The sequence below is a fragment of the Sciurus carolinensis genome, chromosome 1, assembly GCF_902686445.1.
Source record: "Sciurus carolinensis chromosome 1, mSciCar1.2, whole genome shotgun sequence".
Lineage (NCBI taxonomy): Eukaryota > Metazoa > Chordata > Mammalia > Rodentia > Sciuridae > Sciurus > Sciurus carolinensis.
Genome location: NC_062213.1, coordinates 10,066,891 through 10,084,765, shown reverse-complemented (window position 1 = coordinate 10,084,765; position 17,875 = coordinate 10,066,891). Strand labels below are relative to the sequence as shown.

General features: G+C 41.9%; 1 protein-coding gene and 1 pseudogene across 2 annotated transcripts in view; one reads left to right on the top strand and one right to left on the bottom strand.

Moving 5' to 3' along the window:
* Nucleotides 1-17,875, bottom strand: part of Dnaaf11 (dynein axonemal assembly factor 11) — a 93,404-nt gene that overhangs the window by 62,157 nt on the left and 13,372 nt on the right. Inside the window, exons 4-5 of one of the 2 annotated variants that reach the window (XM_047522936.1) lie at nucleotides 5,812-5,984; nucleotides 127-356 (exon numbers count right to left, since the gene is read on the bottom strand). In XM_047522936.1, the coding sequence (XP_047378892.1) occupies nucleotides 127-356; nucleotides 5,812-5,984 (403 nt within the window). The remainder of the gene's footprint in view (nucleotides 1-126; nucleotides 357-5,811; nucleotides 5,985-17,875) is intronic. The other variant, XM_047522946.1, reaches the window with a different exon arrangement.
* LOC124987584 (COMM domain-containing protein 1-like) lies at nucleotides 11,129-16,328 on the top strand (annotated as a pseudogene).

Sequence of the window (17,875 nt, the reverse complement as noted above, 5' to 3'; positions counted from 1 at the left end):
AAATTTATATCATACTTTATCTTCAAATTAACCCTATATAAGTGGTACTGTGAACCCCTTGGGAAGAGGACACAGTTGGCTCTCCTAATAAGACTTAACTGGAAAGCAAACTTGTGATTGACGTACGGAGTAGTGTGGATGTCCTTATACCTATGGCCAAGAAAGTCTGGGTGACTCCGCTTCTTCCTGTCTTCATTTTCCTGTTGTTCCTCAAGCTTCCTCTGAGCTTCCTCTTTTTCTTTGGCTCTTCTGAGACAGTAAGCTTTTTCCTGCTCTCTGATTTGCTGCTCAACTACTGGATAGTTTTGCAATGCCTGGATCCTTTCTGAACGCTCTATTTGTTTACCATCCAACCACTTCAATTAAAAACAAAAAACAGCAACAACAAAAACAGCACAATTATTCAAAAGTAGCAGTGTAAATGAATCTCAAGTTGATTTTGAATGGAATATTTTTAACTTAGAAATAGTAAGTGTACCATAATGATAGAGAATTAATACAAAATAATTAATATAAAATATCAGAAACACTGGTCCAAATCAATGTTTAGTTCATACAATTAACAATATATAAAGCACCTTTACTGGAAATAATAATAAATAGGCCTTCTGTCAAAACTGGGAATTAATGCCAAACTCTCCAAATATTGATGTTAATTTATAACTACTCACTACATTAAAGATTTGAATGCTGAAGCCAATCGTAGCTCCACACTAAAACAAGGACCCTTCCAAAATGCTCTCCACAGCAGGGCCTTGAATCTTCATAAATTCAAGCTCAATACAAATGAGCCCATGTTCCACCCTTGACAATGAGACACAGAGTATACTAATTGCTATAGTCTATGTTTAAATCTGGTATTTTATAATCTTGCAAATTAAAATATTAAAATAAGACACCAACTAAAACCTGAAAAGACAAAGCTACCAGTTTAAAGACACCTATTTATTTATCTACTTCATCCTACAAAAGAAGTAAGGTAGGGAGAGATGTGCTAGGCAGATGACAGTTCCCCCAAAAGTCCATGTTCCCATCTCAGTGAAGGTCAGCACACATGGCAAGGACTGCAGACATGAGTGAGTTAAGGATTTCAGATGACAAGGCTGATCTTTATGAGGATGTCAAGTCCTTGTAAGTAAAAGAAGGCAGGAGTGTCAGGGTCAGAGTTGAGAGAGATGTGGACTTGATACATTGCTGGCTCTGAGAACTCAGGAAGAGGCCACAGGCTCAGAAATGTAGGGACCTTTGAGATGATGGAAAAGGCAAAGAAAGGAATTTTTGAACCTCCAAAGAGAGAGCCTTGTCAACACCTTAAATTTAGCCCAGTAAAGTCATTTCAGACTTCTGACCTCCAGAACTGTAAGATAAATCTGTACTGTTTTAAGCTACTAAGTTTGGGATAATTCATTACAAAAGAAATTCAAAGGGAAAAGGAAAAAAAAAACAGAAAATGTAGTAAAATATAAAATAAAGAAACTACTGGGACAAGTTAATTATAAATCAAATTGTAATATGCAGATTTGTAAAAAATAATTTAAAATAAGAACACATGTGTTTGCTACAGATGGGCTGGAGATTAGGTTCTAAGTCACCCAGCAGCCAAGCAAAATAGAAAACATAAGCAGTTACACAATTTTCACTATCTTTAATGTAAAAAGTATAATTTTTTCTGGTTTTCCTCTAATCTTTGGCTCTAAACTGCACTTCTACAGCAGAGTTTCATAATGGAGAACTTGAGGAAAGTCGTGAATTGACAATACCCCATTAGAACAACAGGCTTCTTCTAGCACCCTTCAATGTAGGATGAGGCCACAAGTCTAAACTCAAATTTAATAAAACCTGTTCCTTTTTTGCATTGTTATTTTTTATAATTATAATTATACATAATTGGGGGATTCGTTGTTATATAGTTTTACATGCACATGATATAAATATAATTTGGTCAATTTTGCTCCTCAGTACCTCCCATAAATCCTATTCCTCAAGGTGATAATTGTGATCCATAAACTTAAATTAACCTAGTTTAAACTAGGGTTAGGATATAATTATTTGAAAAATTCAAAATAAATAAACTTTATTACTCATATAAATGTAATAAATCCCTATAATAGACATAAAATTTAAGTATTAACATATTTGTATTATATTATGCAAATAACATACATAAATAGCACAAATATGTATTATATGTAAGTGTATAATTTTATAACTATTTGGAAAATTCTAGAAAAATTTAATTTCTTTCAACTGGGATTTTGATGACCATTGGGAAGAAAGGTGACATTCTCTTACCCATATCTTGAATATATTTATTTATGTATTTATTTGATAGTTTACCTTTATATTTGGTTTAAGTAACTGTTGACTTAAATAATCTGACTGCTTCTAAAGAATGATGACAAATGACTCCCCGACACCTTACAGACAGGAAACAAAGGACCTCATATTGAACTGATGTCAGATTTGGGACTGTGCCCCAACACCTACTCCAGGGACCTCAATTTGCTTGATGACTGGTTAGGTCATCTTTAAAATTGGCCCAAGTTTCCTTCGAGTCAAAGTCACTTTTGACTTTAGAAGTCCTGATGAACAGAGATTAAGTCTTAAGTTGAGCATTTTAGTATTTCTTGATGCTTCTTCACTCAAGATCCCTGCACCACAGAGGTAGCGTCCCCACTTACTGATAATGATTGTGCACTGCTGCAGCCAAGAAGAGAAGAATTAAGCCTTCCTTGAGTCCTCAGAGAAGTCCTCCATCTAAGAATTATTATCCAGCCATACACGAGTTGAAAGAGGATGCAGTTTGTAGCAGTGGGAGAGGAGGCAGACCTGTTTCTGCTCACACACCTCTTTTCCACGAGGCTGTGGTGCCTACTTCCCACCCAGAGTGGCTCAGACACTGGGGAAGGAACACTTGGAAGGAGCTGACTCTCCTCCCACCTCTTCATGTGACTGTCTAAGATCAGTCACTACCCAGTCATTATGGTTAGAATTGGGTGAAGTTCTAACCTTTGGACTTTACTTGGAAGTAAAGTGCATGTAGGTATAATTCATGAAGACTAATCAATCACACTGGAGCAGTGTGGACCCTAATGCAACTTGCCTGGATCTACAAAAAGCCTGCCATGTGAAAATACAGGGACCCAAGAGGACACTGTGAAGACAAAGGTGGAGATCAAGGTAACACACCTGACAAGACAGATAAGGCCAAAGACTGGCAGCGAATCTTCAGAAACTAGGAAGAATTCAGGAAACAGATCCCCAGTCCTCATGGAGCCTGCTCTGTCCCACCTTGACCTTGAACAGCTGGCCTATAGAGCTATGAGACAGTAAATTTCTGGTGTTTAAGCTACCCAGCTTGTGGCATTTTGTTAGAGTAGTCCCAGGAAAATAATATATCTATTAACATAATTCCTCTCAATCAGATTGCAAGGTCCCAATGAAATGGCAATTAGGATTCTAAAGTTTATCAACCTATTTTCAAATACAAGTAAACACATTTATGAATATCATTTTTCAGCAGGAAGCTCTTATGGCTACTGTCTATTATAGCTACTGATTGAGTGCAGTCTTTCTAAAATGAAAGCTTTGATCCAGAGGTCGAGAATTCATGCAGAAAGAAGCAGCAAGTGACAAGACACAGGCAAGTTCAAATTCCACCTGGCCCACTTACCAGATGTGTCAGTGCAAACAAAGAGCGTCAGTTCCCTGAGCCCTGACTTCTCTCTCTGAATGCACTGCACTGTTTCCTACATGGGTTGCGAGGATCAGAGATGCTGTGCACATGACACCTGCCACTACCCCGGTCCCATTTCCAGCACCTGGATGACAGTCTCACACAGCCAGCCTAACACAGCAGCACTGGCACAGGGTCACCTGTGGCTGCCATACAGTCTTCCAGCTCCTTAGTCCTTCCGAAGAAGTGGTCCAGGAGTTAGAGGACAGGCTCCACTCCTGTGATATGCGGACCCTCATTCATTTTCTGGGAAGCCACTGTACAATGATGATCAGTCTTGGTTGCATTTGATTCTAGATTCAATCGCCTAAATTACTCATTCTTTTACCCTAAGAAATGTTACATGAGAAGGAATGTGTCCCACTAACTTAGCAGTCAGCAATCTCTCGACAGAGAAAACACAGAAGTCTAAGGAACAAATGCTCTCTGAAGTGAGAAGATGCTGACCACAAAGCTGACCCAACCATGCACCCTCTTTTCAGCAGCATGGGATCACAAGGAGGCTAGGGACTCCTGGAAGTACATGAAATTAACACTACTGCTTTAATATTCTCAGTTGTATACTTCCTCTTAAAATGATATTTTTCCTAGGTTGCAAAATTATTAAATCTAGGGATATGATGGGACTATATTAACATTATGATATAACGTATAATTTTTGGTCATCAACCCTGGTTCCTGTTTGGAACTCCCTTCCAAGGCTGGTCCCCTGCCTTTACCTGGCTATAAAGAAGCTCTCTGACTAACGTTTTCTGAGAGTAGGTCATAAGACTCCTCATTCCAGAGGGTTCCCACACCTTACCCTTGAGGAAGAAAAGCTGAAGACACTAAACAGGCCTTTCTGGTTTTCCCCACCCAGTCCATTAGCCATTGTGCTGTGTGATGAAGTCTCCATTCAAACAACAGCGTGCTGGGGGCTTTCGGGTCACTGAACATGGGGAGGATCCTGGAGGGAGGCGCGCCCTTCCCACACACCTCACTCTGTGATCTCTTCATCAGTGCCCTTTGTAATGTCCTTTCTACTAACTTGGTAAACAAAGTATTTCTCTGTGAGCTGCTCAAGCAAACAGCAAACTCAAGAAAGCCTGACTTACAGCTGGTCTGTCAGAAGCACAGATAAAAACACCTGGCCTGTGCCTGACACCTAAACTGAGGGGGGCAGTCTGGGAGTCTAGCCTAAGCCCTCACTCTGTGGGAAATGATCCAGGATCTACCTGGACACCCAGCTGGTGTCCACTGCTGCAGAGCTGACGCTAGCTCCAAGGGTGGGGAAATGCCACACGGCTAGTGCCAGAAGTGTCCACACTGCCTTGGTGTGAGGGCACGGGACAGAAGAAGGCGTTCTGCATGTTTTCCTGGATGAACATATAGGGCAGTCGTTATGGAATGAGGCCTCTGGACCAGCAGCGGCAGCATGACCCGAGAGTAAAAATGCAAATAGGGTGCCTGGTGTCAGACCTGACCCAGAGACTTGGGTGCGGAGCTCAGCAACCCAAGCAACAGCAGGCTGGTCGTGATGGCATACGCCAGTAATCCCAGGGGCTCCGGAGACTGAGGCAGGAGGATTGTGAGTTCAAAGCCAGACTCAGCAAAATCAAGACACTAAGCAACTCAGTGAGACCCTGTCTCTAAATAAAATACAAAATAGGACTGGGGATGTGGCTCAGTGGTCGAGTGCCCTGAGTTCAATCCCCAGAACCCCCACCAGAAAAAAGTCAATAACAAAAAAAGTAATTATAAAAACATAGTAGTTCAAGTACATAATACAAGAGTATATAGCTGTAGCTACCTTTGGAACACTAACCTACTGGTAGTGAGATGAATTATTAGTAGTGGTGATGAATGTGCTTTGCAATCATGATTTGAACTTAACAAGAAATACTTCGATTAAGTCTAAACATGTATGAAAGCTACTGAAACAATGTGAAAATTTTAGAAGTCAAAGAATTCATTTTGTCTCTCTGGAATGTTCCATCCTTGGCAGCAACACTTTCCCTGACAATGCTGTGAATACATCAGGAATCACTGGAGTTGCTCATTTTCATTTCTCTGTGCCTCTTACACTATGACTTAACCTTTAGTTGTTGAAGAGTGGCCACCACGAATGGCCTGTAGCCATCGAAGTCAGCACACGGGTTGCCCATGAGGAACAGCTCCTTCAGGTGGACATTGTACTGCAGGGTTTTGACACTGCTCAGCTCTCCAATGAAATTCACAGTCAAGTCGAGTTTTGCCAGCCCTTCACATCCTGTGGAGAAAAGAAAAGGAAGAAATAAGAAAAAGGAAAAATCACAGGGTATTAGAATGTATGTAATAGCACATTATAGATGTAAGAACTGTAATATTTTAAATCTGCTGACTAACTGCGTTGCTTACCAAGAAATGGTTTTTCAGAAGTACCAGCTCAAAGACAGTCTTATTTCACTTTTCTGTCTCCATCTCCCCTTATATTCAACCCTTCCTGTTTACCTCTTCAAGGCCCCAGCTGGTGACTGCTTAGATTTGGTCACTCTCTGACATGGAGAAAGCCAAGGTGGTGGCTACTAGGGTAGGCGCTACATAAGAACAAATCTCCCCACGAGATACCATCCCAAGGTGTCCTCCTTGGAGTTGCCAGGTACATGGGACACATTTCATCATAGGAGATGATGCTGGGGGGCTGGGGAGATAGCTCAGTCAGTAGAGTGCTTGCCTTGTAAGCACAAGGCCCTGGGTTTGATCCCCGGCACCCCCCCAAAGAAAAAGATGATGCTGGGAAGCGTCCCCAACAGGAAGGGCATTTCCCAAAGCCAATACAAAATACTGACATTTGCAAAGTCACCCAGAAAGGAGAGAATGGCTCCAAAGCCACTGAGAAGCGAACCTAAGGTATCAACTGAGGAGGGGAAGAGAAGGTTTCGATGCCCAGAAGAATAAAAGAAAAAGAGCAGGCTGCTGAAACCAAGTCCTAGGGTAAATCTGACCCAGTCACCATCATCTTACAGCCAGATGCTACTGAAACTTGAATCAGATTCAAATTTGACCTTGACTTAACTGCCGTCACTCATTCACCTCCAGGGGAACTTGGTGGTTAGGAATTAGACAGGAGTTTAAGTCCTACCTCTGCCTCATCCTTGCCACTGTGACATTTGGGTGGATAGGTTACAGGCTTTGGTCTCCAGAGTTCTAACGGTATTGGTAACACCATTGGCAGGAGTTGTTAGGAAGTTAAAATAAGATGATTCCTGTAAAGTGCCTGGCATGGTCCCTGCCACGTAGAGAGCTTCAGGAACACCAGCCATGACATGGCCACCCAGTGAGCGCTCTTCTGATTACCACCCGGCTCCCTTGACAACGCAGCTACAGGGAGGCAGGAAGCGCTGTTGGCACGAGCAGAGAGTTTGCAGTCCTCACTGTGAACTGGGGAGAGCAGATCTGGTTTGCACAGCAGCCGTCGGCCGGATTCAGTGTCGGGCTGTCTCTCCCGAGACTGACTCATGCTCCTGGTACTGACGTGGCCGATTCCACAGCCTTTAATTCTCAGGAAGTCCATCCCGGCAAACACCGAAGCTCTACCTGTCTCCACTTATTTCCTCAAACTTCCACATACCACCCTTCCTTTATGCTCCCTGATTATAATATGTTGTTTTTACTGTTACTATTTTGTGGTTATTTAAATTAAGAGTAAACTTTGATTCCTGATATCTTCACGTCACCAGTATAAACTCAATTCAGATTAGCTCGTCATCTGCAACCGTGTCATCTTTGGTAAGGTTGTCCTCATTTCTGAAAGCCCTATAATGGAACTGATTTCACTGAATGACAGCTTTCCCTCTCTGTTACCCTTTCTTGACTCTAGTACCTGACTACCTTTGTCCAGATTTCATGTTTTCTTATCTAGTCAGACCCCAAGCTGGTCTCCTCCAAATAAACCAGTTCTACCTTATGCTCCCAGACATAGGTCTCATTCTGTATCCATCCATCCATCCATCCATCCATCCACTCCTCCATCCATATAGGAGATACTGGGATCCTGCTCTATATAAGTTACTCAGCCAGATCTTCAATGTGCAGTGATTTTTAAAAATTTTATGGTCTATGGCCTCAAGTTTATCTAAGATAGAGAAAGAAGAAAGAGGTAGGCATTTCAGGAGTGAAAATTAAATATACAAGGGCATCAAGAAGTGAGGAAGAACCCAGAAGTAGACAGTATAGACATTGTAAACCACCCTGAACCTACAGTCACTGGTTCTTACTTCCCAATCATTGCTCAACCTTTGTTCATGGCTTCAATCCCAACATTCTGTAAGATTTTCTCCTCTTAAAGCAAGCAACGACCTTGATGTATGCAAGACCAATGGACCTTATTTAACTACTAGAACAATGCACTGCATGTAGGATGAACGACCATTGTTATGGTTAAGATGTGAGGAGTCCCCCAAAAGCTCACATGTGAGACAATGCAGGAAGGTTCGGAGGAGAAATAATTGGTGTATAAAAGTCCTAACCCAATCCATGAATTAATCTCTGATGGGATTAGTTGAGGTTATGGTATACCACTGGGGCTCATGTAGTGGGGGGTGAAGGGTGCAGTGTCAGTAACCACACAGACACCTGGAGCCAGGTAAGCACAGGCAAGCTTGTAGCTGCTGACTCATTTATTGCAGAAGCTTCTTCTTCTTTTATTGAGCACCTATCCAATCAGTGCATCAATCAGCATGTCACACCCCTTGAAGCCACCAATCATTTAGTCTCCTAGAACCACCAATCATTTGAGGGTTTTGTATTTTGCACCAATGGGGATATATTACTCCACAGAGGGTGGCTGGAGGAAGTGGGAATTGGGGCATTGGTCTGGGGTATATACTTTGTTTCTGGAGAGTGGAGACTCTTTCTCTCTGCTGCCTAATCACCACAATGTGAGCTGCTTCCCTCCGCACACTCTGCCACCATGATGTTCAGCCTCACCTTGAACCCCAAGGAATGGAGCCGGCCTTATACGGACTAAGATTCTGAAACCTCGAGTCCTCAAATAAGCCTTTCCTCCTCTATAATTGTGCTAGTCAGACCCTTTTAGTCACAACAGTGAAAAAGCTGACTAAAACAACCATGGATTTTCTCTCTTTAACCTCTCAACTGTCTTGGTAACACTGACACTACTTCCTGCTCTCCTTACACTGTGATCTTTTCTTTTCTACCTCTTGTGTGGACCTCTCCATCTCTTAATTCTACCCTTGACCCAATATCCTTTCATTGTCTTCCTGATGGTGACAGTGAAGGTCACCAGATTAACTAATCCCAGATTCTGAGGACTCTCACGTGATGACTCTATATTCAACCTCCCAACTGAACGTCGCATTCCTGTTCAGAATGCCTGTGAGACACCACATTCAACACATTCAAAACAGAACTCTCCACATTTCTTCTCACTCTCCAGTCCTCAGTACAGTTTATCTATGTCTAAATTCTATTAGCGTCATTACCATTTCTGTGTCAGATGTGAGATTGACACCAAAGGTCTAGTCATGAACTTGAAAAGTTATTCTCTCAACCCCTTCATGTCATCAGCCAAACCCAACCGATATTTACTCCTAAATTCTTCTCATGCGCTTCCTGTCCACTATAATCTTCTTACCTACACTCTATTCTAATTCAGGTTCTTATCACCTTTTGCATGGAATATGGAAATAATCTCCTGAATCTACCTAACTCAAGAATATAGGAAGTAAAGAAGAAGAGAAATGGAAAAAGGCAGGAAAATAGAAGATAAGAGTGAAACATCCTATCGTGCCATGAAGCAAAGAAGAACTCAGAGAATGATAAGAACTTTCAAAACATAGGGGCCTGCTTGAAAGGGGTCCTTTGGCCCAGCCTGGGGCAATCTGATCAGCAAACAAAATGATAGTAACATTATTCATTGAATAAAACAAGAATCTATGAGTCCACACTGATAAAGGAACCATGAATGAATGAGTAAATAAGCAAATGGGAGAGAAGGCAAAGTTCTTTCTTGAAGTGGAATGTCATCTAATAAATATAAAATATAAGAGGAATGACAGCATTACCAGCCATTAATAAATGATAAAACTATGTGTGAAAGCATGATAAGGGATAAGACAGACATACAATGTTGAAGTATCTTCCACAAGTTACTCATTAATTAAAACAGGCGATATAGTGACTTTACAATAGTAACTTGCCCACATTTCCTTATGACAATCACCCTCTAACACACACATTATCCCATTTTAATTCTCTGTACAGTATTTGTCACATCTGATATTTTTCTTGTTTTGCTTGAGTGTTTGACCTATCTCCCTCTGTTAGAATTCAAGCTCCTTGCAGCCTGTGAGATTGTTTTGCATGCGACTTTATTTACTCCTTGGCATAGTTAGTCCTTAGAAACACTTGTGGAAGAAAGAAGGGAGGAGCAAGCAAGAGAGGGAGTCAGGGAAGAATGCGGAAAGCCACAAAGAGAGGATAAATGGGTAACTGGGGCAGATCAACAGGGAGATTAGTTAGTTGCTCAGGTGAGAACTAAAGGAAGTGCAACTTCAAAGATAATGGAGCAACAGAGGGAAAATAATGGAATTGGCAGGACTCAGTGTAGGTCAGATTCCTTCAGTGCCACCAGGTGACCATGATAGCTGTACGTTATGTGTTGACAAATACACTTTTATGATAAGAAATAAATCAGTACACATTAAAAAACAGAAATTTACATGCCCAATTAGAACAATGGTTAAGAAACCTCTAATACAATCAATAAAGTAGTAGAGGAACATTGAAAGCGATGGCTATCAAACTTTATCAGAGCATGGGGAAGCCTCAGATATGAAGAAAGTGGGAAGAGAGGCAGCACCACCTGCGGGTCACAGCTACAATGCAAAAGGAAAGGCGCCAGGAAGACGCAGTGAATGGCACCATCAGGAGGCAATTGAGAGCGCGCCTCACTCTAGTTTAACATTTGCAACACCGCTATATTTGACACTTGGCACATGAATAAACAAAAGGAGAAAATATATGAAATGGATAGAAAACTAAGATAAAAGTCATCATGGTTTCCTCGGAGGTCATAGATATGCTCTCGGGCACACGCCATGCCTATCAACTTTACGGGTGATATACTGATCCAGAGGTCAGTCTGCATGAAGCTCTTCACATACAGCATGGTACTTAATCCTTAGTCCTGGCACCTAGAGAGGGAGAAGGGAAAGTGGGGAGAGGGAGGGAGGGGACCATCTAGGTCAGGTAGCTGAGTGTGGGCGTCTGGCGCCGAGAGGCCGCCATCTAGTGCTCTCCATTCATTCCTCCAGGAGAGCTGGCATCCCACCGTCTCCCCTTCCCTGTACCTACCCTCGTGACTTGCCTGACAGTGGACTGTGGCTGCAGTGAAGTCCTGGGGCCTCTCAGATGGGCCACAATTTCCCAGCTCACAGCTTCTGCTGGAGTTCCTGGGAAGGCCTGCTCCTGCGACACTACCTGGACCTGTCGGGAGCCACACGGAACATCTGCTGCCTTGAGCTCATCATGCGAGAGCCCAAGTCCCCTGGGAATCTCGAGGGCAGCACCAAAGAACGGAATACACGTGTGGACAGAGGCCAGGAAGCAGCGCCAGGCAGTGACTGGAAAACCGGCATAGAAGCAGATTCTCCAACATCAGGTGCTCCAGTGCAGCCAGGGATCAAGGGAGACCACCGGCCCCTGCCCGCCCAATGCCTGACCCCCAAATTTACTTCCATGTGTGTATGTACGCGTGCAGTGAGGGTGAGGTTCTAAGCTCTGAGGCACTGAAACAGGTGATTAGAACTCTAACACAAACAAACTAAAACATGACCAATGTTCTCCCGACTCCTAAATGGAGGAGTTAGGATTTGAACTCAGATCTGCCCAGTTGAAAAGTCTTTCTGAATTGGTGCACTTGAGGGTCTCTGTGCCGGTGTTAGTATTTATTACCAAATCATCATCATCATCACCATCACCATCATCTCAAAACACAGAACACAAATCTGGGTCGATAAGTGAAGGCAGCTGTCACCACCCAGCAGAGCGTGGTCTGGCAGGACATGGCTGGAACTCACAGTGGCAGAGAGGGCCAGACCAGCTGCAGGGGGGCGGGGGGAGGTGAGATGAGCAGGGCCGAGAGCCCGCGGGAAGTGAGCGCAGTCCCCTCCCAACCAGGGGCAGAGCCATGACAAGCCCCACAGACCCTGCATCTCATCACAACACCCCGCATGTGAGGCGAAAATGTGAGGAGGGTGGGTGGAGGGAACTGGGGGCCTCGAGGAGGGTGGCAGAGAGCGGAATCTACATCCCCCACATCCAGAGGCCAGCAGGTGACGTCTCAACTGGAAGGTCAAGAGCAGAGCAGCGTGACCTCAGTGCTTGGATATACGGACACCCACGAGATATGAGCACATTACGTAGACACAGGAAGCAGAAGGAACACAGAACTAAGAGTGGCACCCCTGGGGAGCAGGGCTTGGACGCTGAGGACATCGCCAAAAGGCTGCTTTTCAACCACGATATAGCATCCTGACTTTAAACTCCTGTTGTTTTACTATGCTGAACATACTACCATTTACACAGCAAAGGAAGCACCCAAGAGAACGAAGAGACAGCCTACAGGATGAGGGGAAAGACTAGCAAACCACACCTCTCACCAGGGGTTAAGAACCAAAGCATATAAGGCACACAAACAACTCAATAGCAAAAGTCAAATTGTCCGATTAAGAATGGCCAATAGAGCTAAATAAAACATTTTTCAAAAGAAGACATCCAAATGGCCAAGGGGTACATGGAAAAACCCTCACCACCACCAGGTAGGAGGGAAATGCAGATCAAAGTCACTTGAGGTATTGCCTCACTGCAGCTAGAACTTTTTTGAATGAAAAAAGACAAAAGGTAATACATGCTAGTGAGAATGTAGAGAAAAAGGAACTCTCACACACTGTTGGTAGGAATGTAAATTATTATAGCCAGTGTTGAAACAGTATGGAGGTTCCTAAAAAAATTGAAACTAGAACTATCACATAATCCGGTAATCCCATTCCTGGGCCTATGTCTAAAGGAATGAAATCAGCATGTCCGAGAGACATCGGCACTTCCGTGGCTACTGCAGCAATATTCACAATAGCCCAGAAATGGAAACAACCCAAGTTGTCCACCAACCAAAGAACAGATAAAGAAAACATAGTACTTACACACAGTGGAATATTATTCAGCCATAGAAAAGGAAAAGCCTGTCACTTGCAACAGCATGGGTGGGACTGGAGGTCACCATGCTAAGTGAAACAAGCCAGGCGCAGAAAGACAAGTACCACATGATCCCACTCACATGAAATCTAAAAGAGTTGATCCCATGCAAGTTGAAAATAGAATGACTGGTGGTTAGCAGAAGTTGGAGAGCGTGGAAGGGAGGGGGATGGAGAAGGGTTGATTGATGGCTACCTTAAAAATGTTTTTTATTTTTTAATTTTAATTTTTTTTATTTTTACAGACCACATTTTGATTCATTGTACACAAATGGGGTACTTCTTTTCATTTCTATGATTGTGCACCATATAGATTCACACCATTCGTGCAATCATACCTGTTCATAGGGTAATGATGTCTAACAATGTTTTTCTTTCAAAAAAGAAATATTTGAATGACTCCAACAAGGTGAAGATTTCATATAGTTTGGATTTTATAGAGGAAGGGCCCAGGACCCTCCAAATGTTCATCGAAGCGATCAATCTTAACTCCCGCCAGCCTGGCCCATACATAAGACAGCACATGTGCCCTCTGACAGGTCCTCACCCAGCCGGCCAGCCTCGAGGGTACCTGCCCTCTGGAGTCAGGTGCTCCTGCTTTCAGGTTAGTCCCAGCCTGTCTCCTGTCCAGCAGAAATCCAGCAGGTGACCCTGGGGACAACAACCAGGATGACTGGCCCAGGTCGGGGGAGGGACAGGGGAACATGCACTGTCAGCAACCCCAACCCTCCTTCCAGGTGAGAGTGGGGAGGAAGGATGCAAAAACAGGACCCTTGATTTGACCCTGGTGACTCCTCAACAAAAAGGAACAAGGAAAAAGAATAGAAGACACGAACTTTGTTTTGCATCCAAAAAAGAAAAGAAAGAAAGAATGTTTTAAAAATCATACTGAGATTTACTCAAGCAGGCAGGCTGAGTGTAGATATCCATCTCCCACTCGACGCTTCAAATTAAATAAAAAGCGCATATTTAACTCCAGATAAAATGCACCCTCCTTCTCTAGCCACATCAAACATATCTTAGAGTACCCTGCAGCCAGTGCTTCCTTTTAGAGCTGGAAGGCAGAGCGCCAGAGGAACACCTGTCAGGTAAAGGATGGAGGTGGACCACAGGCTGCAGCCTGCGCGCTCCAGAGGAGAATAGCGACGATGCCGCCCTCTAGTGGTGGATGAGCAATCGCACCACAAAACAAAACTTGGGTCCTGTGAGAACCAGCTCTGGATCATCCGGCCTGCAGAGAACCTTTGAATTATTTCTCTGACATTTTGATTAAAATCGCACTGCCACAAAACACGGATCTAGAGTAAATGCTGCCATCCCCTTTGTTCACAGATAACGTCGGGGCAGGGCTGTAGTGTTCGCTGGGAGAGCGCAGTGATCCCATTCCTTGAGCAGAAAATGCTGAAGGAAGGAGAATTCATCTCAGATTTTGCACTGATGCTAGGGAGCTTCATAATGACAATTTTCTAGGTTTTGTGGGTTAAAATTTTAAAAATAACTTATGATGCATATTTATGTCTTGGTTGAAATATCCATTTTGCACACTAGCAGGCCATTGACAAAGCCCACCATGACCTAAGTCGAGTGCTCCCAGTTGTAGCTATTGCCAGATGGGAGTCGGCGGGGAGAGCAGCTTGCCTGCCCCTGCTCCAGGTCCTGCCTCTGAAGTGAAGCTGCCAGTCAGCTTGCTGCACCCACTCAGACTGCAGCCTGCCAGGCCAGACAGAGCTGGGCACCAGCCCACGCCAGCCACTCACACCCCAGTCTCTGTGATGATAATCAGATAGCAAGTGCTGCCACTAGGAGAAAAACACCACGGAACTCAAGTCCGCAAATAAAACAAATCCACAAAGGAAGAGAAGACGTCAAAAACAAAGAGTTCTAAGAAGAACCTAGAAAGAAATCATCATTTGAAGCTATCTCATCCATAAAGTAACAACAGACCTCACAGAAAAGCAGCAACCAGAGTACGGGAGTGAATTCAGAAGAATAAAAATTAAGGCCAAAATAAAAAGAGTCCATTGTAAAAACTGAACAGGAATTAGTTATTCTGAAATTTAAATCTGGTGGAATACCCCAGACCGAAGAATAACAAAACAAAGGAATTTAAATAAGAAATACAGGTTAAAAAACATGAAAGTTCAGTATAATACAATCAAAACCCTATTAAAATAAATTCTAAGGGAAATCAAAGAAAACAGAGAACAGAAAGTTATCAGGTAATTAGAGATAGAAAGACAGATAGATAAATAATAGGAGGGAGGGAGGAAAGTGCTAGTCAAGAATTGTGTATCTGGTAAAACTATCTTTCAAAACTAAAAAAGAGCTGGGCATGGTGGTGCTTGTAATACCAAGTACCTCAGGAGGTTGAGACAGGAGGATCACAAATTCACGATCAGTCTCAGCAATTTAGTGAGACCCTGTCTCAAAAAAAAAAAAAAATAGTAAATAAATAAAAATTACTGGGGATGTAGCTCAATAATAAAGTGCCCCTGAGTTCAATTTCAAGTACCAAAAAACATGGTGATGATGATGATGATGACAGTAATAAATGAAAGAAACTAAAAACATGTGTAGGTCAAATAAAAACTGAGCATTTGTCACAACCAGATCTATGCTATAAGAAACTCTACAGGGTATTTTTCAGCTGAAATGAATTCATACTAGAGAGTAACTCAAATTCATACGAAAAAAAAGTAAGAGCCGGCCTGGCTCAGCCATAGGGGACAGGGCCCTCCCAGGCTGGGCCGGAGCTTGGGATGGGCTGCTCAGTGGCCTGGCCCAAGACACAGCAGTGGGTACCCTGGCATCATAAAGGAGCTGCTAAAGAGTCAATTCTATCTGAAGGTGCCACCAGAGGGGAATTCTTAAGTCTCCTGAAACTGCAGACATGGATTGCAACCAGCTGGAGGCATTTTTGAGAGTTCAGTCCAAAAAAACATGGTCCCATCTAAGCTACTGTCATTTCCAAATTCTGGAGATCCATACAACAAAAGTTTGAGAACCTCATGAACAAGAGCTATTGAAACAATGGACATCGGGGCCTGAGCTGGAAGGTTGATGGCAAGACTGTCAGGGACTCCATCAAACACGCCCCATGGCCATAACAGGGCTGGAATTCTGGAAAAGTGGACAGGGCAAGGCAAGCATTGTGGAATAGTAGTTGGTGTCAAAGAAAAGTTAAATGAAGGGACATAACAGGACTTTAAATACCGAAGTTCCAATCCTTCCCCATCATCTACCAACAAAACAGTCAGGTATCTGAATCTATGTCTGAAATTTGAAGAGGTCAAGGTCAAGGTCAATAAATCCTAAAGAAGCTTTCAGAGGTAGAAGAATCAATCAGCACAATGATATAGCCACCCCAACTAAGATACAGGAAAAAAGCTGAATTTATTGAAATAAAGGTGTTTGTAATTTCCTCCCAACTGAACTTTAAAAAAAAAGATGCATCATGTTCCCCCATTGGCATTAAATCCTCAAATTCAAATCTTAAAAAAAGGACCCTCAGGGCTGGGGAGATAGCTCAGTTGGTTGAGTGCTTGCCCTGGGTTCAAATCCCCAGTACCGTAAAAAAAAAAAAAAAAAAAAGGCCCTCAATAATGGTAATTACATAGGTAAATACAAAAGATAATAAAATATTTTTCCTTGGTATCTATTTTTTCTCCCAATTTATTTTTAAAAATGACTATAGAAGAGATAATTATAAATCTGTTACTAGACATAATATATAAACATATAATTTGTGACAATAACAGCATAAATGAGGAGAAAAACACCTACATAAAGCAATGTTTTGTATACTATTCAAATTCAGTTGAGATTAACGTAAACTAAATCCAGACGTTAACCGTAATTATCACTACTAAGAAAAAACTCAATACAGTCAAAGAAAAACAAAAAGGGAATTGAAACAGTATACTAGAAACTAACAAAAGTGAAGGCAGTAATAAACAGAAGAACAAAACAGACATAAATGCATAAAAAATAAATAGCAAAATGAAGATATGATTTCTACCTTATCACTAATTAAATTAAATGTAAGTGGATAAAATTTTCCAGTTAAAAGGCAAAGATGGATAAGATGGGTAAAAAACAAAAAAATGATACATCAAAATGCCAAAGTGACATACTTTAGATTCAAAGACACAAATAGTTGTAATGTTAAAGGATGTAAAAAGATTATGCCAAGAAAATAGTAACCAAAAAAAAAAAAAAAAAGAAAAAGAAAGAAAGAAAACAGAAGAAGAGCTGGAGGGGTTATACTAATTTATACTAATATCAAACAAACTAGACTTTAAGGCAAAGATTATTATTAGCAATAATGAAAGACATTTTAAAATGACTAGAAGATCAGTTCATCATGAAGATAAAACAATTAAAGAGTGCATATGTTCCTAAAGGCAGAGACCCAAAATACATGAAGGAAAAACTGATAGAACTGAAAGAGAAACAATAATAGAGAACTCAATAACCTGCTTTTAATAGTAGACAGAACAAGTATAACATCACTTTCAAAAAACAAAAAACAAGATAAACAAACAAAAAAAACTGGCCCTAATAAGCATTACTAGAACATTCTACCCAAGAAAAGCATAATAAACATTCTTCCCAAGTGTACAGGAAACATCCTCTAAGGTAGACAGAATGTTAAGCTATAAAACAATTCCCAATAAATTTAAGACAATTTAAATCTGACCCCGGTGGAATGGAACTAGAAATCAATAAAAGAAAATAACTTTGGGAAATTCACAAACATGTGAAAATTAAACAATACTTCTAAATAAGCAATGTGACAGAGAAGAAATCACAAAATCAGAAAATACTTTGAGATTAATTAAAAACACAACATATCAAAATTTAATGTATGTAAGGAAAGTAGTGCTCAAAAGGAAATCACAGTTGC